A 27,500-nucleotide genomic window follows, 5' to 3' on the forward strand; every position below is an offset into this window, starting at 1 on the left:
TTGAAGCCTGAAATGTTGCAAAAGGTCGCAAAGTTCAAGGGGGTAACGAATACTTTTCGCAAGGCACTGTATATGAGATGAGTAATGTAGGGTATGGTAACATTATAGCTGGTTTAACAGTATATACATATGAGATGAGTAATGTAGGGTATGGTAACATTATAGCTGGTTTAACAGTATATATACATGAGATGAGTAATGTAGGGTATGGTAACATTATAGCTGGTTTAACATTATATATATATGAGATGAGTAATGTAGGGTATGGTAACATTATAGCTGGTTTAACAGTATATATATATATGAGATGAGTAATGTAGGGTATGGTAACATTATAGCTGGTTTAACAGTATATATATATGAGATGAGTAATGTAGGGTATGGTAACATTATAGCTGGTTTAACAGTATATATATATGAGATAAGTAATGTAGGGTATGGTAACATTATAGCTGGTTTAACAGTATATACATTTAGATGAGTAATGTAGGGTATGGTAACATTATAGCTGGTTTAACAGTATATACATATGAGATGAGTAATGTAGGGTATGGTAACATTATAGCTGGTTTAACAGTATATATATATGAGATGAGTAATGTAGGGTAATGGTAACATTATAGCTGGTTTAACAGTATATATATATATAGATGAGTAATGTAGGGTATGGTAACATTATAGCTGGTTTAACAGTATATATATATGAGATGAGTAATGTAGGGTATGGTAACATTATAGCTGGTTTAACAGTATATATATATGAGATGAGTAATGTAGGGTATGGTAACATTATAGCTGGTTTAACAGTATATATATATGAGATAGTAATGTAGGGTATGGTAACATTATAGCTGGTTTAACAGTATATATATATGAGATGAGTAATGTAGGGTATGGTAACATTATAGCTGGTTTAACAGTATATATATATGAGATGAGTAATGTAGGGTATGGTAACATTATAGCTGGTTTAACAGTATATATATATGAGATGAGTAATGTAGGGTATGGTAACATTATAGCTGGTTTAACAGTATATATATATGAGATGAGTAATGTAGGGTATGGTAACATTATAGCTGGTTTAACAGTATATATATATGAGATGAGTAATGTAGGGTATGGTAACATTATAGCTGGTTTAACAGTATATATATATGAGATGAGTAATGTAGGGTATGGTAACATTATAGCTGGTTTAACAGTATATATATATGAGATGAGTAATGTAGGGTATGGTAACATTATAGCTGGTTTAACAGTATATATATATGAGATGAGTAATGTAGGGTATGGTAACATTATAGCTGGTTTAACAGTATATATATATATATATGAGATGAGTAATGTAGGGTATGGTAACATTATAGCTGGTTTAACATTATATATATATGAGATGAGTAATGTAGGGTATGGTAACATTATAGCTGGTTTAACAGTATATATATATATATGAGATGAGTAATGTAGGGTAACATTATAGCTGGTTTAACAGTATATATATATATGAGATGAGTAATGTAGGGTAACATTATAGCTGGTTTAACAGTATATATATATGAGATGAGTAATGTAGGGTATGGTAACATTATAGCTGGTTTAACAGTATATATATATGAGATGAGTAATGTAGGGTATGGTAACATTATAGCTGGTTTAACAGTATATATATATGAGATGAGTAATGTAGGGTATGGTAACATTATAGCTGGTTTAACAGTATATATATATGAGATGAGTAATGTAGGGTATGGTAACATTATAGCTGGTTTAACAGTATATATATATGAGATGAGTAATGTAGGGTATGGTAACATTATAGCTGGTTTAACAGTATATATATATGAGATGAGTAATGTAGGGTATGGTAACATTATAGCTGGTTTAACAGTATATATATATATATATGAGATGAGTAATGTAGGGTATGGTAACATTATAGCTGGTTTAACATTATATATATATGCGATGAGTAATGTAGGGTATGGTAACATTATAGCTGGTTTAACAGTATATATATATATGAGATGAGTAATGTAGGGTATGGTAACATTATAGCTGGTTTAACAGTATATATATATATATATGAGATGAGTAATGTAGGGTATTGTAACATTATAGCTGGTTTAACAGTATATATATATGAGATGAGTAATGTAGGGTATGGTAACATTATAGCTGGTTTAACAGTATATATATATGAGATGAGTAATGTAGGGTATGGTAACATTATAGCTGGTTTAACAGTATATATATATGAGATGAGTAATGTAGGGTATGGTAACATTATAGCTGGTTTAACAGTATATATATATGATATTAGTAATGTAGGGTATGGTAACATTATAGCTGGTTTAACAGTATATATATATGAGATGAGTAATGTAGGGTATGGTAACATTATAGCTGGTTTAACAGTATATATATATGAGATGAGTAATGTAGGGTATGGTAACATTATAGCTGGTTTAACAGTATATATATATATAGATGAGTAATGTAGGGTATGGTAACATTATAGCTGGTTTAACAGTATATATATATATGAGATGAGTAATGTAGGGTATGGTAACATTATAGCTGGTTTAACAGTATATATATATATGAGATGAGTAATGTAGGGTATGGTAACATTATAGCTGGTTTAACAGTATATATATATGAGATGAGTAATGTAGGGTATGGTAACATTATAGCTGGTTTAACAGTATATATATATGAGATGAGTAATGTAGGGTATGGTAACATTATAGCTGGTTTAACAGTATATATATATGAGATGAGTAATGTAGGGTATGGTAACATTATAGCTGGTTTAACAGTATATATATGATGAGATTAGTAATGTAGGGTATGGTAACATTATAGCTGGTTTAACAGTATATATATATGAGATGAGTAATGTAGGGTATGGTAACATTATAGCTGGTTTAACAGTATATATATATGAGATGAGTAATGTAGGGTATGGTAACATTATAGCTGGTTTAACAGTATATATATATGAGATGAGTAATGTAGGGTATGGTAACATTATAGCTGGTTTAACAGTATATATATATATGATATAGTAATGTAGGGTATGGTAACATTATAGCTGGTTTAACAGTATATATATATGAGATGAGTAATGTAGGGTAACATTATAGCTGGTTTAACAGTATATATATATGAGATGAGTAATGTAGGGTATGGTAACATTATAGCTGGTTTAACAGTATATATATATGAGATGAGTAATGTAGGGTATGGTAACATTATAGCTGGTTTAACAGTATATATATATATGAGATGAGTAATGTAGGGTATGGTAACATTATAGCTGGTTTAACAGTATATATATATATGAGATGAGTAATGTAGGGTATGGTAACATTATAGCTGGTTTAACAGTATATATATATATGAGATGAGTAATGTAGGGTATGGTAACATTATAGCTGGTTTAACAGTATATATATATATATATGAGATGAGTAATGTAGGGTATGGTAACATTATAGCTGGTTTAACATTATATATATATATGAGATGAGTAATGTAGGGTATGGTAACATTATAGCTGGTTTAACAGTATATATATATATGAGATGAGTAATGTAGGGTATGGTAACATTATAGCTGGTTTAACAGTATATATATATGAGATGAGTAATGTAGGGTATGGTAACATTATAGCTGGTTTAACATTATATATATATATGAGATGAGTAATGTAGGGTATGGTAACATTATAGCTGGTTTAACATTATATATATATGAGATGAGTAATGTAGGGTATGGTAACATTATAGCTGGTTTAACAGTATATATATATGAGATATGAGTAATGTAGGGTATGGTAACATTATAGCTGGTTTAACAGTATATATATATATGAGATGAGTAATGTAGGGTATGGTAACATTATAGCTGGTTTAACAGTATATATATATGAGATGAGTAATGTAGGGTATGGTAACATTATAGCTGGTTTAACAGTATATATATATAGATGAGTAATGTAGGGTATGGTAACATTATAGCTGGTTTAACAGTATATATATATATGAGATGAGTAATGTAGGGTATGGTAACATTATAGCTGGTTTAACAGTATATATATATGAGATGAGTAATGTAGGGTATGGTAACATTATAGCTGGTTTAACAGTATATATATATATATGAGATGAGTAATGTAGGGTATGGTAACATTATAGCTGGTTTAACAGTATATATACATATGAGATGAGTAATGTAGGGTATGGTAACATTATAGCTGGTTTAACAGTATATATATATATAGATGAGTAATGTAGGGTATGGTAACATTATAGCTGGTTTAACAGTATATATATATATATAGATGAGTAATGTAGGGTATGGTAACATTATAGCTGGTTTAACAGTATATATATATATATAGATGAGTAATGTAGGGTATGGTAACATTATAGCTGGTTTAACAGTATATATATATGAGATGAGTAATGTAGGGTATGGTAACATTATAGCTGGTTTAACATTATATATATATATGAGATGAGTAATGTAGGGTATGGTAACATTATAGCTGGTTTAACAGTATATATATATATGAGATGAGTAATGTAGGGTATGGTAACATTATAGCTGGTTTAACAGTATATATATATAGATGAGTAATGTAGGGTATGGTAACATTATAGCTGGTTTAACATATATATATATGAGATGAGTAATGTAGGGTATGGTAACATTATAGCTGGTTTAACAGTATATATATATATAGATGAGTAATGTAGGGTATGGTAACATTATAGCTGGTTTAACAGTATATATATATATAGATGAGTAATGTAGGGTATGGTAACATTATAGCTGGTTTAACAGTATATATATATATGAGATGAGTAATGTTTAGGGTAATGTAGGGTATGGTAACATTATAGCTGGTTTAACAGTATATATATATATAGATGAGTAATGTAGGGTATGGTAACATTATAGCTGGTTTAACAGTATATATATATATAGATGAGTAATGTAGGGTATGGTAACATTATAGCTGGTTTAACAGTATATATATATGAGATGAGTAATGTAGGGTATGGTAACATTATAGCTGGTTTAACAGTATATATATATATGAGATGAGTAATGTAGGGTATGGTAACATTATAGCTGGTTTAACAGTATATATATATATGAGATGAGTAATGTAGGGTATGGTAACATTATAGCTGGTTTAACAGTATATATATATATGAGATGAGTAATGTAGGGTATGGTAACATTATAGCTGGTTTAACAGTATATATATATGAGATGAGTAATGTAGGGTATGGTAACATTATAGCTGGTTTAACAGTATATATATATATGAGATGAGTAATGTAGGGTATGGTAACATTATAGCTGGTTTAACAGTATATATATATATAGATGAGTAATGTAGGGTATGGTAACATTATAGCTGGTTTAACAGTATATATATATGAGATGAGTAATGTAGGGTATGGTAACATTATAGCTGGTTTAACAGTATATATATATATGAGATGAGTAATGTAGGGTATGGTAACATTATAGCTGGTTTAACAGTATATATATATATAGATGAGTAATGTAGGGTATGGTAACATTATAGCTGGTTTAACAGTATATATATATGAGATGAGTAATGTAGGGTATGGTAACATTATAGCTGGTTTAACAGTATATATATATGAGATGAGTAATGTAGGGTATGGTAACATTATAGCTGGTTTAACAGTATATATATATATGAGATGAGTAATGTAGGGTATGGTAACATTATAGCTGGTTTAACAGTATATATATATATGAGATGAGTAATGTAGGGTATGGTAACATTATAGCTGGTTTAACAGTATATATATATGAGATGAGTAATGTAGGGTATGGTAACATTATAGCTGGTTTAACAGTATATATATATATGAGATGAGTAATGTAGGGTATGGTAACATTATAGCTGGTTTAACAGTATATATATATATGAGATGAGTAATGTAGGGTATGGTAACATTATAGCTGGTTTAACAGTATATATATATGAGATGAGTAATGTAGGGTATGGTAACATTATAGCTGGTTTAACAGTGTATATATATATGATATTAGTAATGTAGGGTATGGTAACATTATAGCTGGTTTAACAGTATATATATATATGAGATGAGTAATGTAGGGTATGGTAACATTATAGCTGGTTTAACAGTATATATATATATGAGATGAGTAATGTAGGGTATGGTAACATTATAGCTGGTTTAACAGTATATATATATGAGATGAGTAATGTAGGGTATGGTAACATTATAGCTGGTTTAACAGTATATATATATATGAGATGAGTAATGTAATGTAGGGTATTGTAACATTATAGCTGGTTTAACAGTATATATATATGAGATGAGTAATGTAGGGTATGGTAACATTATAGCTGGTTTAACAGTGTATATATATATGATATTAGTAATGTAGGGTATGGTAACATTATAGCTGGTTTAACAGTATATATATATATGAGATGAGTAATGTAGGGTATGGTAACATTATAGCTGGTTTAACAGTATATATATATGAGATGAGTAATGTAGGGTATGGTAACATTATAGCTGGTTTAACAGTATATATATATTAGATGAGTAATGTAGGGTATGGTAACATTATAGCTGGTTTAACAGTATATATATATATAGATGAGTAATGTAGGGTATGGTAACATTATAGCTGGTTTAACAGTATATATATATATGAGATGAGTAATGTAGGGTATGGTAACATTATAGCTGGTTTAACAGTATATATATATATAGATGAGTAATGTAGGGTATGGTAACATTATAGCTGGTTTAACAGTATATATATATGAGATGAGTAATGTAGGGTATGGTAACATTATAGCTGGTTTAACAGTATATATATATATGAGATGAGTAATGTAGGGTATGGTAACATTATAGCTGGTTTAACAGTATATATATATGAGATGAGTAATGTAGGGTATGGTAACATTATAGCTGGTTTAACAGTATATATATATATGAGATGAGTAATGTAGGGTATGGTAACATTATAGCTGGTTTAACAGTATATATATATGAGATGAGTAATGTAGGGTATGGTAACATTATAGCTGGTTTAACAGTATATATATATGAGATGAGTAATGTAGGGTATGGTAACATTATAGCTGGTTTAACAGTATATATATATGAGATGAGTAATGTAGGGTATGGTAACATTATAGCTGGTTTAACAGTGTATATATATATGAGATGAGTAATGTAGGGTATGGTAACATTATAGCTGGTTTAACAGTATATATATATGAGATGAGTAATGTAGGGTATGGTAACATTATAGCTGGTTTAACAGTATATATATATGAGATGAGTAATGTAGGGTATGGTAACATTATAGCTGGTTTAACATTATATATATATGAGATGAGTAATGTAGGGTATGGTAACATTATAGCTGGTTTAACAGTATATATATATGAGATGAGTAATGTAGGGTATGGTAACATTATAGCTGGTTTAACAGTATATATATATGAGATGAGTAATGTAGGGTATGGTAACATTATAGCTGGTTTAACAGTATATATATATGAGATGAGTAATGTAGGGTATTGTCACGTTCGTCGTAAGAAAGAGCGGACCAAGGCGCAGCGTGAGTCGAGTTCCACATATTTATTACAGTGAAACTTCAAAACAACAAAGAATTACGTAGAGCACATAGGCACTAAACAAAACAATATCCCACAAAGCAGGTGGGAAAAAGGGACACACTAAGTATGATCCCCAATTAGAGGCAACGATATTCAGCTGCCTCCAATTGGGAATCATACTCACACACCAACATAGAACTATAATAACTAGAAAACCCCCCTAGTCACGCTCTGACCTTTTACACCATAGAGAACCCCGAGGGCTCTCTATGGTCAGGGCGTGACAGTACCCCCCCCCCGGGGAGGCGCACTGGAGGCCTGGTGCATGGAGCCGGCACAGGTTTCACCGGACTGATGACACGCTCTTCAGGGCGAGTGTGGGGACGTACAGGACTGGGGAGGCGCACTGGAGGACTGGTGATGTAGAGGCAGAGGAACTTAAAACGTTCCACCTTCTCCACTGCCTTCGATGTGGATAGGGGGGTGCTCCCTCTGTCCCTGATGTGGATAGGGGTGCTCCCTCTGCTGTCCCTTTGATGTGGATAGGGGGTGCTCCCTCTGCTGTCCCTTTGATGTGGATAGGGGGTGCTCCCTCTGCTGTCCCTTTGATGTGGATAGGGGGTGGGGGTGCTCCTCTGCTGTCCCTTCGATGTGGATAGGGGGTGCTCCTCTGCTGTCCCTGTCCCTGTTGATGTGGATAGGGGGGGGTGCTCCCTCTGCTGTCCCTTGATGTGGATAGGGGGTGCTCCCTCTGCTGTCCCTTTGATGTGGATAGGGGGTGCTCCCTCTGCTGTCCCTTTGATGTGGATAGGGGGTGCTCCCTCTGCTGTCCCTTTGATGTGGATAGGGGGTGGGGTGCTCCCTCTGCTGTCCCTTCGATGTGGATAGGGGTGCTCCCTCTGCTGATTCCTGAAGTCCACGATCATCTCCTTTGTTTTGTTGACGTTGAGTGTGAGGTTATTTTCCTGACACCACACTCCGAGGGCACTTACCTCCTCCGTGTAGGCCGTCTCGTTGTTGTTGGTAATCAGGCCTACCACTGTAGTGTCGTCCGCAAACTTGATGATGGAGTTGGAAGCGTGCATGGCCACGCAGTCGTGGGTGAACAGGGAGTACAGGAGAGGGCTGAGAAAACACCCTTGTGGGGCCCCAGTGTTGAGGATCAGCAGGGTGAAGACGTTGTTTCCTACCTTCACCACCTGGGGGCGGCCCGTCAGAAAGTCCAGGACCAGGACGGGGCGATAGTCGTTTAGCTCAGTTACCTTAGCTTTCTTGGGAACAGGGACAATGGCAGCCCTCTTGAAGCATGTGGGAACAGCAGACTGGTATAGGGATCGATTGAATATGTCCGTAAACACACCAGTCAGCTGGCATGCGCATGCTCTGAGGACACGTCTAGGGATGCCGTCTGGGCCGGCAGCCTTGCGAGGGTTAACACGTTTAAATGTTTTACTCACGTCGGCTACGTTGGCTGCGGTGAAGGAGAGCCCGCGGGTTTTGGTAGCGGGCCATGTCAGTGGCACTGTATTGTCCTCAAAGCAAGCAAAGAAGTTGTTTAGTTTGTCTGGGAGCAAAGACATCCTGGTCCACGACGGGGCTGGTTGACTGTAGACCCTGTGTCGGAGCCATTGAATTGCGACTCTACTTTGTCTCTATAATTACGCTTAGCTTGCTTGATTGCCTTACGGAGGAAATAGCAACACTGTTTGTATTCGGTCATGTTTCCGGTTGCCTTGCCATGATTAAAAGCTCACGCGTATTCATCAATGTTGTTGTCCCGGGAACATATCCCAGTCCACGTGATAGAAGCAATCTTGAAGCGTGAAATCCGATTGGTCGGACCAGCGTTGAACAGACCCGAGCACGGGCATTTCCTGTTTTAGTGTCTGTCTATAGGCTGGGAGCAACAAAATGGAGTCGTGGTCAGATTTGCAGAAAGGGGGGCGGGGCTTTGTATGCGTCGCTGAAGTTAGAGTAACAATGATCCAGAATGCTGCCAGCCCGGGTCACACATTTTCGATATGCTGATAAAATTTAGGGAGCCTTGTTATCAGATTAGCCTTGTTAAAATCCCCAGCTACAATAACTGCAGCCTCAGGATATGTGGTTTCCAGTTAGAGTCCAATGAAGTTCTTTCAGGGGCCGTTGAGGTGTCTGCTTAGTGTGTGTGTGTGTGTGTGTGTGTGTGTGTGTGTGTGTGTGTGTGTGTGTGTGTGTTGTGTGTGTGTGTGTGTGTGTGTGTTAGTGTGTGTGCGTTAGTGTGTGTGTGTGTGTGTGTGTGAGCGTGTGTGTGTGTGTGTTAGTGTGTGTGTGTGTGTGTGTGTGTGTGTGTGTGTGTGTGTGTGTGTCTGTTAGTGTGTGTGTGTGTGTGTGTGTGTGTGCGTGTGTGTGTGTGTGTGTGTGTGTTTGTGTTACCTGTGTATTCCAAACACAGTGTGAAAGCGCAGCAGATAGGTGTGTTGATGGGTCTGTGTCAGAGTCTCCACTACCAGCTTCAGCTGTGTGTGTGTGCGTTAGTGTGTGTGTGCGTTAGTGTGTGTGTGTGTGTGTGTGTGCGTTAGTGTGTGTGTGTGTGTGCGTGTGCGTGTGCGCGTGTGTGTGTGTTGTGTGTGTGTGTGTGTGTGTGTGTGTGTGTGTGTGTGTGTGTGTGTGTGCGTTAGTGTGTGTGTGTGCGTTAGTGTGTGTGTGTGTGTGCGTTAGTGTGTGTGCGTTAGTGTGTGTGTGTGTGTGTGTGTGTGCGCGTGTGTGTGTGTTAGTGTGTGTGTGTGTGTGTGTGTGTGTGTGTGTGTGTGTGTGTGTTACCTGTACTCCCAGTATTCCAAACACAGTGAAGAAAGCGCAGCAGATGAGGACGATGTTCCCGATGGGTCTCAGAGACGTGATCAGAGTCTCCACTACCAGCTTCAGCCCTGGGGCTCGACTGATCACCCTGCAACACACACCTTACACATTATACACACACAGACACACACACACCTTACACATTATACACACACAGACACACACACACCTTACACATTATACACATTACACACACACAGACACATTATACACACACAGACACACACACACCTTACACATTATACACACACAGACACACACACACCTTACACATTATACACACACAGACACACACACACCTTACACATTATACACACACAGACACACACACACCTTACACATTATACACACACACACACACACACACCTTACACATTATACACACACAGACACACACACACCTTACACATTATACACACACAGACACACACACACCTTACACATTATACACGCACAGACACACACACACCTTACACATTATACACACACAGACACACACACACCTTACACATTATACACACACAGACACACACACACCTTACACATTATACACGCACAGACACACACACACCTTACACATTATACACACAGACACACACACACCTTACACATTATACACACACAGACACACACACACCTTACACATTATACACGCACAGACACACACACACCTTACACATTATACACGCAGACACACACACACACACACACCTTACACATTATACACACACAGACACCTTACACATTATACACGCACAGACACACACACACACACACCTTACACATTATACACACACAGACACACACACACCATACACATTATACACACACACATAAACACACACAGACACACATACACACACACACCTTACACACATACACACACATACACACACACACACACACACACACACACACACACACACACACACCTTACACATTATACACACACAGACACTCACACACACACCTTACACATTATACACACACAGACACACACACACACACACACACACACCTTACACATTATACACACACATAAACACACACACACACACACACACACCTTACACATTATACACGCACAGACACACACACACACACACCTTACACATTATACACACACAGACACACACACACACACCTTACACATTATACACACACAGACACACACACACACACCTTACACATTATACACACACACAGACACACACACACACCGTACACATTATACACACACATACACACACACAGACACACATACACACACACCTTACACACATACACACACACATACACACACACATACACACACACACACACACACACCTTACACATTATACACACACTTACACACACACACACACACACACACACACACATTATACACACACATGCACACACACACACCGTACACATTATACACACACATACACACACACACAGACACACATATACACACACACACACCGTACACATTATACACACACAGACACACACACACACCTTACACATTATACACACACAGACACACCCCCCTACCTGAGAGGTCGTATTGTGGTCATAGTGTGGTTGTAGTGTGGTTGTAGTGTGGTCGTAGTGTGGTTGTAGTGTGGTCGTAGTGTGGTCGTAGTGTGGTCGTAGTGTGGTCCTACCTGAGAGGTCGTAGTGTGGTCGTAGTGTGGTCGTAGTGTGGTTGTAGTGTGGTCCTACCTGAGAGGTCGTAGTGTGGTCGTAGTGTGGTTGTAGTGTGGTCCTACCTGAGAGGTCGTAGTGTGGTTGTAGTGTGGTTGGAGTGTGGTCCTACCTGAGAGGTCGTAGTGTGGTTGTAGTGTGGTCCTACCTGAGAGGTCGTAGTGTGGTCGTAGTGTGGTCCTACCTGAGAGGTTGTAGTGTGGTCCTACCTGAGAGGTCGTAGTGTGGTCCTACCTGAGATGTCGTAGTGTGGTCCTACCTGAGAGGTCGTAGTGTGGTCGTAGTGTGGTCGTAGTGTGGTCCTACCTGAGAGGTCGCAGTGTGGTGAGGTCGTAGTGTGGTCCTACCTGAGAGGTCGTAGTGTGGTCGTAGTGTGGTCCTACCTGAGAGGTCGTAGTGTGGTCCTACCTGAGAGGTCGTAGTGTGGTCCTACCTGAGAGGTCGTAGTGTGGTCGTAGTGTGGTCGTAGTGTGGTCCTACCTGAGAGGTCGTAGTGTGCGAGCAGTCGTAGTACTCTGAGGATTCCCAGGATGCGGTTCCCTCCAGTCAAGGCCAGAGAAACCAGGATGTCCACCAGAGAGACAAACACCAGGATCCCATCCAGAACATTCCAGCTGCTCTTCAGGTAGCTCTGTTTACCCCAGCAGAACCCCCTACAATCTATAGACACAACATTAAGAAGACAATAACTCCAGGACGGACAACAGACTGAAACAGTCCAGACTGAAACAGACAGCAGACTGAAACAGTCAGCAGACTGAAACAGACAGCAGACTAAAACAGGCAGCATGAAAACTGCAACCGACAACAGTCAGAAACAGACAGCAGACTGAGACAAACAACAGACTGAAACAGAGATCAGATAGAAACAGAGATCAGACTGAAACAGAGATCAGACTGAAACAGAGATCAGACTGAAACAGACAGCACACTGAAACAGAGATCAGACTGAAAAAGAGATCAGACTGAAACAGAGATCAGACTGAAACAGACAACAGACTGAAACAGAGATCAAAATGAAACAGAGATCAGACTGAAACAGAGATCAGACTGAAACAGACAGCAGACTGAAACAGACAGTAACCTGAAACAGAGATCAGACTGAAACAGACAGCAGACTGAAACAGACAGCACTCTGAAACAGACAGCAGACTGACACAGACAGCAGACTGAAACAGACAGCAGACTGAAACAGACAGCAGACTGAAACAGACAGCACTCTGAAACAGACAGCAGACTGAAACAGACAGCACTCTGAAAAAGAGATCAGACTGAAACAGACAACAGACTGAAACAGAGATCAGACTGAAACAGACAGCACTCTGAAACAGATATCAGACTGAAACAGACAGCACTCTGAAACAGAGATCAGACTGAAACAGACAACAGACAGAAACAGACAGCAGACTGAAACAGACAGCAGACTGAAACAGACAGCAGACTGAAACAGACAGCAGACTGAAACAGACAGCACTCTGAAAAAGAGATCAGACTGAAACAGACAGCACTCTGAAACAGAGATCAGACTGAAACAGACAACAGACTGAAACAGAGATCAGCAGACTGAAACAGACAACAGACTGAAACAGACAGCAGACTGAAACAGACAGCAGACTGAAACAGACAGCATACTGAAACAAAGAGCATGAGTCAAACAGACAGCAGACTGAAACAGACAACAGACTGAAACAGAGAGCAGACTGAAACAGGCAGCACTCTGAAACAGAGATCAGACTGAAACAGACAGCAGACTGAAACAGACAGCACTCTGAAACAGAGATCAGACTGAAACAGACAACAGACTGAAACAGACAGCACTCTGAAACAGAGATCAGACTGAAACAGACAGCACTCTCCAACAGAGATCAGACTGAAACAGACAACAGACTGAAACAGAGAGCACTCTGAAACAGAGATCAGACTGAAACAGACAGCACTCTGAAACAGAGATCAGACTGAAACAGACAGCAGACTGAAACCAACAACAGACTGAAACAGACAGCACTCTGAAACAGAGATCAGACTGAAATAGACAGCAGACTGAAACAGACAGCACTCTGAAACAGAGATCAGACTGAAACAGACAGCAGACTGAAACAGACATCAGACTGAAACAGACAGCACTTTGAAAAAGAGATCAGACTGAAACAGACAACAGACTGAAAAGAGATCAGACTGAAACAGACAGCACTCTGAAACAGATATCAGACTGAAACAGACAGCACTCTGAAACAGAGATCAGACTGAAACAGACAGCAGACTGAAAACAACAACAGACTGAAACAGACAACAGACAGAAACAGACAGCACTCTGAAAAAGAGATCAGACTGAAACAGACAGCAGACTGAAAACAACAACAGACTGAAACAGACAACAGACAGAAACAGACAGCACTCTGAAACAGAGATCAGACTGAAACAGACAACAGACTGAAACAGAGATCAGAATGAAACAGAGATCAGACTGAAACAGACAACAGACTGAAACAGACAGCAGACTGAAACAGACAGCAGACTGAAACAGACAGCACTCTGAAACAGAGAGCAGACTGAAACAGACAGCAGACTGAAACAGACAGCAGACTGAAACAGACAGCACTCTGAAACAGACATCAGACTGAAACAGACAGCACTCTGAAACAGAGATCAGACTGAAACAGACAGCACTCTGAAAAAGAGATCAGACTGAAACAGACAACAGACTGAAACAGAGATCAGACTGAAACAGACAGCACTCTGAAACAGATATCAGACTGAAACAGACAGCACTCTGAAACAGAGATCAGACTGAAACAGACAACAGACTGAAACAGACAGCAGACTGAAACAGACAGCAGACTGAAACAGACAGCAGACTGAAACAGACAGCAGACTGAAACAGACAGCACTCTGAAACAGACAGCAGACTGAAACAGACAGCACTCTGAAACAGACAGCAGACTGAAACAGACAGCACTCTGAAACAGAGATCAGACTGAAACAGACAGCACTCTGAAACAGAGATCAGACTGAAACAGACAGCAGACTGAAACAGATATCAGACTGAAACAGACAGCACTCTGAAACAAAGATCAGACTGAAACAGACAGCACTCTGAAACAGAGATCAGACTGAAACAGACAACAGACTGAAACAGAGATCAGAATGAAACAGAGATCAGACTGAAACAGACAACAGACTGAAACAGACAGCAGACTGAAACAGACAGCATACTGAAACAAAGAGCATGAGTCAAACAGACAGCAGACTGAAACAGACAACAGACTGAAACAGAGAGCAGAGAAACAGGCAGCACTCTGAAACAGAATCAGACTGAAACAGACAGCAGACTGAAACAGACAGCACTCTGAAACAGAGATCAGACTGAAACAGACAACAGACTGAAACAGACAGCACTCTGAAACAGAGATCAGACTGAAACAGACAGCACTCTGAAACAGAGATCAGACTGAAACAGACACTGAAACAGAGCACTCTGAAACAGAGATCAGACTGAAACAGACAGCACTCTGAAACAGAGATCAGACTGAAAAGACAGCAGACTGAAACCAACAACAGACTGAAACAGACAGCACTCTGAAACAGAGATCAGACTGAAATAGACAGCAGACTGAAACAGACAGCACTCTGAAACAGAGATCAGACTGAAACAGACACAGACTGAAACAGACAGCAGACTGAAACAGACAGCACTCTGAAAAAGAGATCAGACTGAAACAGACAACAGACTCAGACTGAAAAACAGCAGAAACAGATATCAGACTGAAACAGACAGCACTCTGAAACAGAGATCAGACTGAAACAGACAGCAGACTGAAAACAACAACAGACTGAAACAGACAACAACAGAAACAGACAGCACTCTGAAAAAGAGATCAGACTGAAACAGACAACAGACTGAAACAGAGATCTGAAACAGAATCAGACTGAAACAGACAACAGACTGAAACAGACAGCAGACTGAAACAGACAGCAGACTGAAACAGACAGCACTCTGAAACAGAGATCAGACTGAAACAGACAGCAGACTGAAACAGACAGCAGACTGAAACAGACAGCACTCTGAAACAGAGATCAGACTGAAACAGACAGCAGACTGAAACAGACAGCAGACAACAGACAGCACTCTGAAAAAGAGATCAGACTGAAACAGACAACAGACTGAAAAGAGATCAGACTGAAACAGACAGCACTGAAACAGATATCAGACTGAAACAGACAGCACTCTGAAACAGAGATCAGACTGAAACAGACAGCAGACTGAAAACAACAACAGACTGAAACAGACAACAGACAGAAACAGACAGCAGACTGAAACAGACAGCAGACTGAAACAGACAGCACTCTGAAACAGATCAGACTGAAACAGACAGCAGACTGAAACAGACAGCAGAATGAAACAGACAGCACAGATCAGACTGAAACAGACAGCAACTGAAACAGACAGACAGACAGACTGAAACAGACAGCAGACTGAAACAGACAGCAGACTGAAACAGACAGCAGACTGAAACAGACAGCAGACTGAAACAGACAGCAGACTGAAACAGACAGCAGACTGAAACAGAGACAGACACAGACTGAAACAGAGATCAGACTGAAACAGACAGCAGACTGAAACCAACAACAGACTGAAACACACAACAGACAGAAACAGACAGCAGACAGAAACAGACAGCAGACTGAAACAGACAGCACTCTGAAACAGAGATCAGACTGAAACAGACAGCAGACTGAAACAGACAGCACTCTGAAACAAATCAGACTGAAACAGACAGCACTCTGAAACAGACAGACAACAGACTGAAACAGACAGCAGACTGAAACAGACAGCAGACTGAAACAGACAGCATACTGAAACAAAGAGCATGAGTCAAACAGACAGCAGACTGAAACAGACAACAGACTGAAACAGACAGCACTCTGAAACAGAGATCAGACTGAAACAGACAGCAGACTGAAACCTGAAACAGACTGAAACAGAGATCAGACTGAAACAGACAGCAGACAGAAACAGACAGCAGACTGAAACAGACAGCAGACTGAAACAGACAGCACTCTGAAACAGAGATCAGACTGAAACAGACACTGAAACAGACAGCACTCTGAAAAAGATATCAGACTGAAACAACAGACAACAGACAACAGACAGACTGAAACAGACAGCACTCTGAAACAGACATCAGACTGAAACAGACAGCACTCTGAAACACAATCAGACTGAAACAGACAGACTGAAACAGACAGAGATCAGACTGAAACAGAGATCAGACTGAAACAGACAACAGACTGAAACAGAGATCAGAATGAAACAGAGATCAGACTGAAACAGACATCAGACTGAAACTGAGCAAAGAGCATGAGATCAGACTGAAACAGACAGCAGACTGAAACAGAAACAGACAACAGACTGAAACAGACAACTGAAACAAACAGACAACATGAAAACTGAAACCAACAACAGACTGAAACAGACAAAAGACAACTGACTGAGTCAGCAGACTGAAACAGGCAACATGAGACTGAAACAGACCACAAACTGAAACAGAGATCAGACTGAAACAGACAATAGACTGAAACAGAGAGCAGACTGAAACAGACAGCAGACTGAGACAGACAGCATACTGAGACAGACAGCAGACTGAGACAGGCAACAGACTGAAACAGACAACAGACTGAGACAGACAGCAGACTGAGACAGACAGCAGACTGAGACAGACAACAGGCTGAAACAGACAACAGACTGAAACAGAGTATTACCTTGACAGTCATCTCAGCCAGGAAGATGACAGTGAACACGTAGTTGGAGACACTCAGAAACACTCTCTCCTGGAGGGAGGGAGAGTAGGAGAGACAGTATATTAGAACAGAGAGTTTCTTGTTGGAGACACTCAGAAACACTCTGCTGGAGGGAGGGAGAGTAGGAGAGACAGTATATTAGAGCAGAGAGTATCTAGTTGGAGACACTCAGAAACACTCTCTCCTGGAGGGAGAGTAGGAGAGACATCGCAAGACATCTGGGAACGATTAGCCGGGGTTCGGGGTTTGAGAAGTCAACGAGAGAAGTGAAAAAAAATCTTTCATTAGTAGTTAATTTTCTCCTAATCTAAAAGGAACAACCTTGGATTGGAGCTTAAATAGTCTTAAATAGTTGAACATGTTATTTCTCCAACCTCTTGAAGGTGACAAACTGACATGTTTTCATTTTCGTAAAAAAACACAAAAAACCCGACTTTATATCAAAGTAGCGGTTTTGATTTGACGGCCTACACACACGTAGTTCCGACGCCAGACGACCGATAGACCAGACGGTGCGTTTCTACGTACGAGCTTAGATGTTCCAACGCCAGACGACCGTTAGGCCAGACGATGCATTTCTACGTACGAGCTTAGATGTTCAGACGACCGTTAGACCAGACGATGCGTTTCTACGTACGAGCTTAGATGTTCCAACGCCAGACGACCGTTAGACCAGACGATAAGTTTCTATGTACGAGCTTAATTGTTCCAACGACCGTTAGACCAGACGATGCGTTTTTACATACGAGCTTAGATGTTCCAACGACCGTTAGACCAGACGATGCATTTCTACGTACGAGCTTAGATGATGTTCCAACGCCAGACGACCGTTAGGCCAGACGATGCATTTCTACGTACGAGCTTAGTTGTTCAGACGACCGTTAGACCAGACGATGCGTTTCTACATACGAGCTTAGTTGTTCAGACGACCGTTAGACCAGACGATGCGTTTCTACATACGAGCTTAGATGTTCCAACGCCAGACGACCGTTAGACCAGACGATGCGTTTCTACATACGAGCTTAGTTGTTCAGACGACCGTTAGACCAGACGATGCGTTTTTACATACGAGCTTAGATGTTCCAACGCCAGACGACCGTTAGACCAGACGATGCGTTTCTACATACGAGCTTAGATGTTCCAACGCCAGACGACCGTTAGACCAGACGATGCGTTTCTACATACGAGCTTAGTTGTTCAGACGACCGCTAGACCAGACGATGCGTTTTTACATACGAGCTTAGTTGTTCAGACGACCGTTAGACCAGATGATGCGTTTCTACGTACGAGCTTAGATGTTCTGACGACCGTTAGACCAGACGATGCGTTTCTACATACGAGCTTAGATGTTTCCGACGCCAGACGACCGTTAGACCAGACGATGCGTTTTTACATACGAGCTTAGTTGTTCAGACGACCGTTAGACCAGACGATGCGTTTCTACATACGAGCTTAGTTGTTCAGACGACCGTTAGACCAGACGATGCGTTTCTACATACGAGCTTAGTTGTTCAGACGACCGTTAGACCAGACGATGCGTTTCTACATACGAGCTTAGTTGTTCAGACGACCGTTAGACCAGACGATGCGTTTCTACGTACGAGCTTAGCTAGCTGACGTCGCCACGACGGCATCGTCTACAAGTGTGATCGGGGGCTGGGAACAAGTTTCAGGCCATCTGTAAAAAAAAGGGGCCCTGTGATATTGTTTCCTTCATGTCAAACACTGACAACCTAACAGACTTGTCATGCTGTCATCCGGTATGAAAAAGATGCCAAGGCAGAGATAGCCCTAATTAATTGGTGAATTGTTGGAATTATGAAAATAGAATGATTATTCAAATTATAATATAGTGGGCGGCACCTTGAATACATTATTGCTTGACATGACAACGAATGACTAAGCCAAGGGAGGAATTATTGACAGGGTAGGAACGAAAGTGGTGGTCAATGTTTCCAAGGGGACACTAATTAGATGTAAACATTCCATGTTTTCTTACCTCATGTAACTAGCCAGCTAGCTAACATATCCATGTTTCACCTATTTCGCTCTGATTTATGATACTGTGGCATAAACAATATGCTTAGCTACAGTGGTTCCTCCTTTAAAAGTTTGCGAGTTTACACCGGGGGACTTAGAGGCACCCAGCATCACAGCTCCAGACCACCACCAGGGGGAGTTAAAGGTACCCAGCATCACAGCTCCAGACCACCACAAGGGGGAGTTAGAGGTACGCAGCATCACGGCTCCAGACCACCACCAGGGGGAGTTAGAGGTACCCAGCATTACGGCTCCAGACCACCACCAGGAGGAGTTAGATCACTCATTATGCATTTGGGTCCCAAGGTTTTTATATAACCAATCATATTGAGTGGTTCCAGTGAGAATGTGCTAGAATCCTGACTAGAACCAAAAAATTTGATCATATTACTCCAGTGCTAGCCTCTCTACACTGGCTTCCTGTCAAAGCAAGGGCTGATTTCAAGGTTTTACTGCTAACCTACAAAGCATTACATGGGCTTGCTCCTACCTATCTCTCTGATTTGGTCCTGCCGTACATACCTACACGTACGCTACGGTCACAAGACGCAGGCCTCCTAATTGTCCCTAGAATTTCTAAGCAAACAGCTGGAGGCAGGGCTTTCTCCTATAGAGCTCCATTTTTATGGAACGGTCTGCCTACCCATGTCAGAGACACAAACTCGGTCTCAACCTTTAAGTCTCTACTGAAGACTCATCTCTTCAGTGGGTCATATGATTGAGTGTAGTCTGGCCCAGGAGTGGGAGGGTGAACGGAAAGGCTCTGGAGCAACGAACCGCCCTTGCTGTCTCTGCCTGGCCGGTTCCCCTCTTTCCACTGGGATTCTCTGCCTCTAACCCTATTACAGGGGCTGAGTCACTGGCTTACTGGGGCTCTCTCATGCCGTCCCTGGAGGGGGTGCGTCACCTGAGTGGGTTGATTCACTGATGTGGTCATCCTGTCTGGGTTGCCCCCCTTGGGTTGTGCCGTGGCGGAGGTCTTTGTGGGCTATACTCAGCCTTGTCTCAGGATGGTAAGTTGGTGGTTGAATATATCCCTCTAGTGGTGTGGGGGCTGTGCTTTGGCAAAGTGGGTGGGGTTATATCCTTCCTGTTTGGCCCTGTCTGGGGTGTCCTCGGATGGGGCCACAGTGTCTCCTGACCCCTCCTGTCTCAGCCTCCAGTATTTATGCTGCAGTAGTTTGTGTCGGGGGGCTAGGGTCAGTTTGTTATATCTGGAGTACTTCTCCTGTCCTATTCAGTGTCCTGTGTGAATCTAAGTGTGCGTTCTCTAATTCTCTCCTTCTCTCTTTCTCTCTCTCGGAGGACCTGAGACCTAGGACCATGCCCCAGGACTACCTGACATGATGACTCCTTGCTGTCCCCAGTCCACCTGGCCGTGCTGCTGCTCCAGTTTCAACTGTTCTGCCTTATTATTATTCGACCATGCATTTATGAACATTTGAACATCTTGGCCATGTTCTGTTATAATCTCCACCCGGCACAGCCAGAAGAGGACTGGCCATCCCACATATGCTCTCTCTAATTCTCTCTTTCTTTCTCTCTCTCGGAGGACCTGAGCCCTAGGACCATGCCCCAGGAATACCTGACATGATGACTCCTTGCTGTCCCCAGTCCACCTGACTGTGCTGCTGCTCCAGTTTCAACTGTTCTGCCTTATTATTATTCGACCATGCTGGTCATTTATGAACATTTGAACATCTTGACCATGTTCTGTTATAATCTCCACCCGGCACAGCCAGAAGAGGACTGGCCACCCCACATAGCCTGGTTCCTCTCTAGGTTTCTTCCTAGGTTTTGGCCTTTCTAGGGAGTTTTTCCTAGCCACCGTGCTTCTACACCTGCATTGCTTGCTGTTTGGGGTTTTAGGCTGGGTTTCTGTACAGCACTTTGAGATATCAGCTGATGTACGAAGGGCTATATAAATCAATTTGATTTGATTTGATTTGATGAATTTGATGCGAGCCACCCATCCCTGGTGACTTTCTTCAGCAAAGACAGCTGACAAAACATTACAGTGGAAACAAATGTAAGTAATTACAACGTCATAACGAGTCAAGCAAAACATTTACAATGGAGAGGAATGTGTTAGTTAATGTAGAGACAAACGATTGGGCATCATTTTTTGTCATAAAGTTAATTTACGAAAATCGTGATTTAGCAAGTTAACTGACTAGCTAACTTTAGCCAGCCACCTAGCTGGTGTTATGAAATGAGTACAGTATGACATTGTTTAATGTTTTAGGGCCTCCTGAGAAAACCAGTAAACCAGGCTGTCGTCTTGGGAAACAGTGGATGTAAAAAATCTAGCTAGCCGAAAGCATTTACTAAAATGTTAGGTTCTGAACTAATATTCATACCAATCTATGAACCTCAGCTATCATAGTTGTTGTATCGACGTCAAGTCTGAAATGGCATTAATAATGAAGCCTAACCAACCACATTGAAATAGGGTTCTAGAAGGTAAAGTATAAATAGGGTTCTAGAAGGTAAAGTAAAAAACAGGGTTCTAGAAGGTAAAGTATAAATAGGGTTCTAGAAGGTAAAGTATAAATAGGGTTCTAGAAGGTAAAGTAAAAATAGGGTTCTAGTAGGTAAAGTATAAATAGGGTTCTAGAAGGTAAAGTATAAATAGGGTTCTAGAAGGTAAAGTATAAATAGGGTTCTAGAAGGTAAAGTAAAAAACAGGGTTCTAGAAGGTAAAGTATAAATAGGGTTCTAGAAGGTAAAGTATAAATAGGGTTCTAGAAGGTAAAGTAAAAATAGGGTTCTAGTAGGTAAAGTAAAAAAACAAAAGTGGTCGATGCATCAATACTGGTATATAGTAAAATAGGGTATAACACCAGCCCTAGTGTCTTACGGTGCTGTGAGGCAGAATGCCGGGTCTCTCCAGAGCGATGGTGATGCAGTTGAGGAAGATGAAGAGGAGGACCACGTGATCAAACATCTTATGAGAGATCATCCCCTTAGCCCACACACGGAACCTAGAGGAGGGAGCGGAGAGAGGAGGGGGAGGGAGGAGGAGGGAGGGGATGGGGGGGGTGAGGTGAGGGAGGGAGGGAGGGAGAAAGAGGGGGAGGTGGAGGTGGATGAGATGAGGGAGTGGAGTGGGGGAGGGAGGGGAGGAGAGGGGGAAGGGGGTGAGGAGGGGGAGAGAGGGGATGGTGTGAGGGAGGGAGGGGAGGGGTGGGGGAGGGAGGGGGTGAGGGAGGGAGGGAGGGAATGAGGGAGGGAATGAGGGAAGGATGGAGGGAGGGAGGGAGGAAGGAAGGAAGGAAGGAAGAAGGAAGGAAGGAAGGAAGGAAGGAAGGAAGGAAGGAAGGAAGGAAGGAAGGAAGGAAGGAAGGAAGGAAGGGGGGAAATCAGCACAAAGGAGGAAGATACAGTATTTATGAGAAGGTGAGAGAACAAGTATGTGTGTGTGTGTGTGTGTGTGTGTGTGTGTGTGTGTGTGTGTGTGTGTGTGTGTGTGTGTGTCTGTGTGTGTGTGTGTGTGTGTGTGTGTGTGTGTGTGTGTGTGTGTGTGTGTGTGTGTGTGTGTGTGTGTGTGTGTGTGTGTGTGTGTGTGTGTGTGTGTGTGTGTGTGTGTGTGTGTGTGTGTGTGTGTGTGTGTGTGTGTGTGTGTGTGTGTGTGTGTGTGTGTGTGTCTGTGTGTGTGTGTGTGTGTGTGTGTGTGTGTGTGTGTGTGTGTGTGTGTGTGTCTGTGTGTGTGTGTGTGTGTCTGTGTGTGTGTGTGTGTGTGTCTGTGTGTGTGTGTGTGTGTGTGTGTGTCTGTGTGGTGTGTGTGTGTGTGTGTGTGTGTGTGTGTGTGTGTGTGTGTGTGTGTGTGTGTGTGTGTGTGTGTGTGTGTGTGTGTGTGTGTGTGTGTGTGTGTGTGTGTGTGTGTGTGTGTGTGTGTGTGTGTGTGTGTGTGTGTGTGTGTGTGTTTGTGTGGCTCACGAGTTCTGAGGGGAGAACAGGTAGAGGTTCCAGTCTTCATGTTCTCTACACCAGCGTGGCTTGTGGCTCTGCAGCGTTCTCCTGACCCGGAACCACAGGTTCTACAGAGGACAGAGGTCAGAGTTCAGCATTACACACACTCCTTCCTCTACATCGTCAGTCTCTAAGTTTGGATGTGTGTTTCCCATGACGGTGCAGAACATTCATTCTCTAGCAGCAGGGAACAACAACTCTCGCTTGTCCTGTCAGACTGGAAGACTAATGCATTCTGGGAAACACGCCATCAACAAAGTGCTCAGTTCTCGTTGAGCAGGGTTGGAGAACAGGACAGGGGAAAACACAGTCAGCAACTAAGTCATTACAAACTGCTAACAACCAACTCTCCACTGTTACGTCAACCCAAACTGCTCACCAGGGGCACAACTTTCACTGGGGATGATGGGGGCAATTTTTGTCTCACCCCCCCCACAAAGTTTTATCATTGCACCGTGACACCAAAAACGGCATCGGTGTGCTTTAGGACCATGCGGACTCCCTAGAGCAGTCTGGGTAGGCTGTTTGGAGGTTTTCAGCTGGCTGAATTTAGGACCGCGCTCGACACCACAGAGCGGGCGGACAGACTGTGTGAAGGCAAAGCTTCTGAAAAGGCTGGCTGGATCAACACGGGAGAGTCGAACAGGGGCAGCTGCTGTCAGCGTGTTGAACTCTTTCCAACCGAGTTGTAAAAAAGCAAGCAAGCAGAACAGAAACTGGCTACTCCTCAGTTAACTGAAGTAGCTGGGAAGGTATCGGCTGTTTATCTTAATAGAAAACTAAACTAAACTACTGTGTTTTGACTGGACTGGTGGGGGTCGAGGAAGAGTTGGACTGGTGGGGGTCGAGGAAGAGTTGGACTGGTGGGGGTCGAGGAGAGAGTTGGACTGGTGGGGGTCGAGGAGAGAGTTGGACTGCTGGGGGTTGAGGAGAGAGTTGGACTGGTGGGGGTCGAGGAGAGAGTTGGACTGGTGGGGGTCGAGGAGAGAGTTGGACTGGTGGGGGTCGAGGAGAGAGTTGGACTGGTGGGGTTCGAGGAGAGAGTTGGACTGGTGGGGGTCGAGGAGAGAGTTGGACTGGTGGGGGTGGAGGAGAGAGTTGGACTGGTGGGGGTGGAGGAGAGAGTTGGACTGGTGGGGGTGGAGGAGAGAGTTGGACTGGTGGGGGTCGAGGAGAGAGTTGTACTGGTGGGGGTGGAGGCGAGAGTTGGACTGGTGGGGGTGGAGGAGAGAGTTGGACTGGTGGGGTCGGGGAGAGAGTTGGACTGGTGGGGGTGGAGGAGAGAGTTGGACTGGTGGGGGTGGAGGAGAGAGTTGTACTGGTGGGGGTGGAGGAGAGAGTTGGACTGGTGGGGGTGGAGGAGAGAGTTGGACTGGTGGGGTCGGGGAGAGAGTTGGACTGGTGGGGGTCGAGGAGAGAGTTGGACTGGTGGGGGTCGGGGAGAGAGTTGGACTGGTGGGGGTCAGAAGAGAGTTGGACTGGTGGGGGTCGAGGAGAGAGTTGGACTGGTGGGGGTCGAGGAGAGAGTTGGACTGGTGGGGGGTCGAGGAGAGAGTTGGACTGGTGGGGGTCGAGGAGAGAGTTGGACTGGTGGGGGTCGAGGAGAGAGTGGGACTGGTGGGGGTCGAGGAGAGAGTGGGACTGGTGGGGGTCGAGGAGAGAGTTGGACTGGTGGGGGTCGAGGAGAGAGTTGGACTGGTGGGGGTCGGGGAGAGAGTTGGACTGGTGGGGGTGGAGGAGAGAGTTGGACTGGTGGGGTCGGGGAGAGAGTTGGACTGGTGGGGGTCGAGGAGAGAGTTGGACTGGTGGGGGTCGGGGAGAGAGTTGGACTGGTGGGGGTCAGGAAGAGAGTTGGACTGGTGGGGGTCGGGGAGAGAGTTGGACTGGTGTAACCCCCTGATAGAGGAGAGTTACAGAGAGGCTGCTCTCTCTCCCTGATAGAGGAGAGTTACAGAGAAGCTGCTCTCTCCCTGATAGAGGAGAGATACATAGACGCTGCTCTCTTTCCCTGATAGAGGAGAGTTACAGAGAGGCTGCTCTCTCCCTGACAGAGGAGAGTTACAGAGAAGCTGCTCTCTCTCTCCCTGACAGAGGAGAGTTACAGAGAAGCTGCTCTCTCTCCCTGATAGAGGAGAGATACATAGACGCTGCTCTCTCTCCCTGATAGAGGAGAGGTACAGAGAGGCTGCTCTCTCTCTCCCTGACAGAGGAGAGTTACAGAGAGGCTGCTCTCTCCCTGATAGAGGAGAGTTACAGAGAGGCTGCTCTCTCTCTCCCTGATAGAGGAGAGTTACAGAGAGGCTGCTCTCTCCCTGATAGAGGAGAGTTACAGAGAGGCTGCCCTCTCTCCCTGATAGGAGAGAGTTAGAGAGGCTGCTCTCTCCCTGATAGAGGAGAGTTTACAGAGAGGCTGCTCTCTCTCCTACTACACTGATAGAATCACCCTGTTACTGCAGAGGGGACATCACACCTCTGGCTTACACACACACTACACACACACTACACACACACACACACAGGGGTCTTGCTCTACCCACTGAGAAAACTATTTCTGCCGTGGCCAATCAATTACAGGGGAACAATTAGCCTCCCTGCAGGACTCTATAAACAAACACAACAAGAAGAGAAGGAGAGAGAGAGAGGGAGGGAGAACAGAAGGAGAGAGAGGGAGAACAGAAGGAGAGAGAGGGAGAACAGAAGGAGAGAGAGGGAGAACAGAAGGAGAGGGAGGGAGAACAGAAGGAGAGAGAGAGGGAGAACAGAGGGAGAGGGAGGGAGAACAGAAGGAGAGAGAGAGGGAGGGAGAACTGAAGGAGAGAGAGAGGGAGAACAGAAGGAGAGAGAGAGGGAGAACAGAAGGAGAGAGAGAGGGAGGGAGAACTGAAGGAGAGAGAGGGAGAACAGAAGGAGAGTGCGAGAGGGAGGGAGAACAGAAGGAGAGAGAGAGGGAGAACAGAAGGAGAGAGGGAGGGAGAACAGAAGGAGACAGAGAGGGAGAACAGAAGGAGAGGGAGAGGGAGAACAGAAAGGAGAGAGAGGGAGAACAGAAGGAGAGAGAGGGAGAACAGAAGGAGAGAGAGAGGGAGAACAGAAGGAGAGAGAGGGAGAACAGAAGGAGAGAGAGGGAGAACAGAAGGAGAGAGAGAGGGAGAACAGAAGGAGAGAGAGGGAGAACAGAAGGAGAGAGAGGGAGAACAGAAGAGAGAGAGGGAGAACAGAAGGAGAGAGAGGGAGAACAGAAGGAGAGAGAGGGAGAACAGAAGAGAGGAGAGGGAGGGAGAACAGAAGGAGAGAGAGGGAGAACAGAAGAGAGAGAGAGGGAGAACAGAAGGAGAGAGAGGGAGAACAGAAGGAGAGTGAGAGAGGGAGGGAGAACAGAAGGAGAGAGAGAGGGAGAACAGAAGGAGAGTGAGAGAGGGAGGGAGAACAGAAGGAGAGAGAGGGAGAACAGAAGGAGAGAGAGAGGGAGAACAGAAGGAGAGAGAGG

The 27,500-nt window shown here is 42.9% G+C and overlaps 1 protein-coding gene across 1 annotated transcript in view; it reads right to left on the minus strand.

The window, feature by feature from the left end:
* LOC121845138 (voltage-dependent T-type calcium channel subunit alpha-1H-like) overlaps positions 1 to 27,500 on the minus strand; it is a gene marked incomplete at its 5' end in the record, with an annotated part of 117,814 nt that overhangs the window by 32,623 nt on the left and 57,691 nt on the right. The window contains 6 exon segments of the mRNA XM_042315882.1: positions 10,469 to 10,595; positions 12,683 to 12,704; positions 12,707 to 12,855; positions 17,943 to 18,031; positions 22,902 to 23,025; positions 23,981 to 24,081. Coding sequence (XP_042171816.1) covers positions 10,469 to 10,595; positions 12,683 to 12,704; positions 12,707 to 12,855; positions 17,943 to 18,031; positions 22,902 to 23,025; positions 23,981 to 24,081 — 612 coding nt within the window.

Source organism: Oncorhynchus tshawytscha, unplaced genomic scaffold (assembly GCF_018296145.1).
Source record: "Oncorhynchus tshawytscha isolate Ot180627B unplaced genomic scaffold, Otsh_v2.0 Un_contig_1256_pilon_pilon, whole genome shotgun sequence".
NCBI lineage: Eukaryota > Metazoa > Chordata > Actinopteri > Salmoniformes > Salmonidae > Oncorhynchus > Oncorhynchus tshawytscha.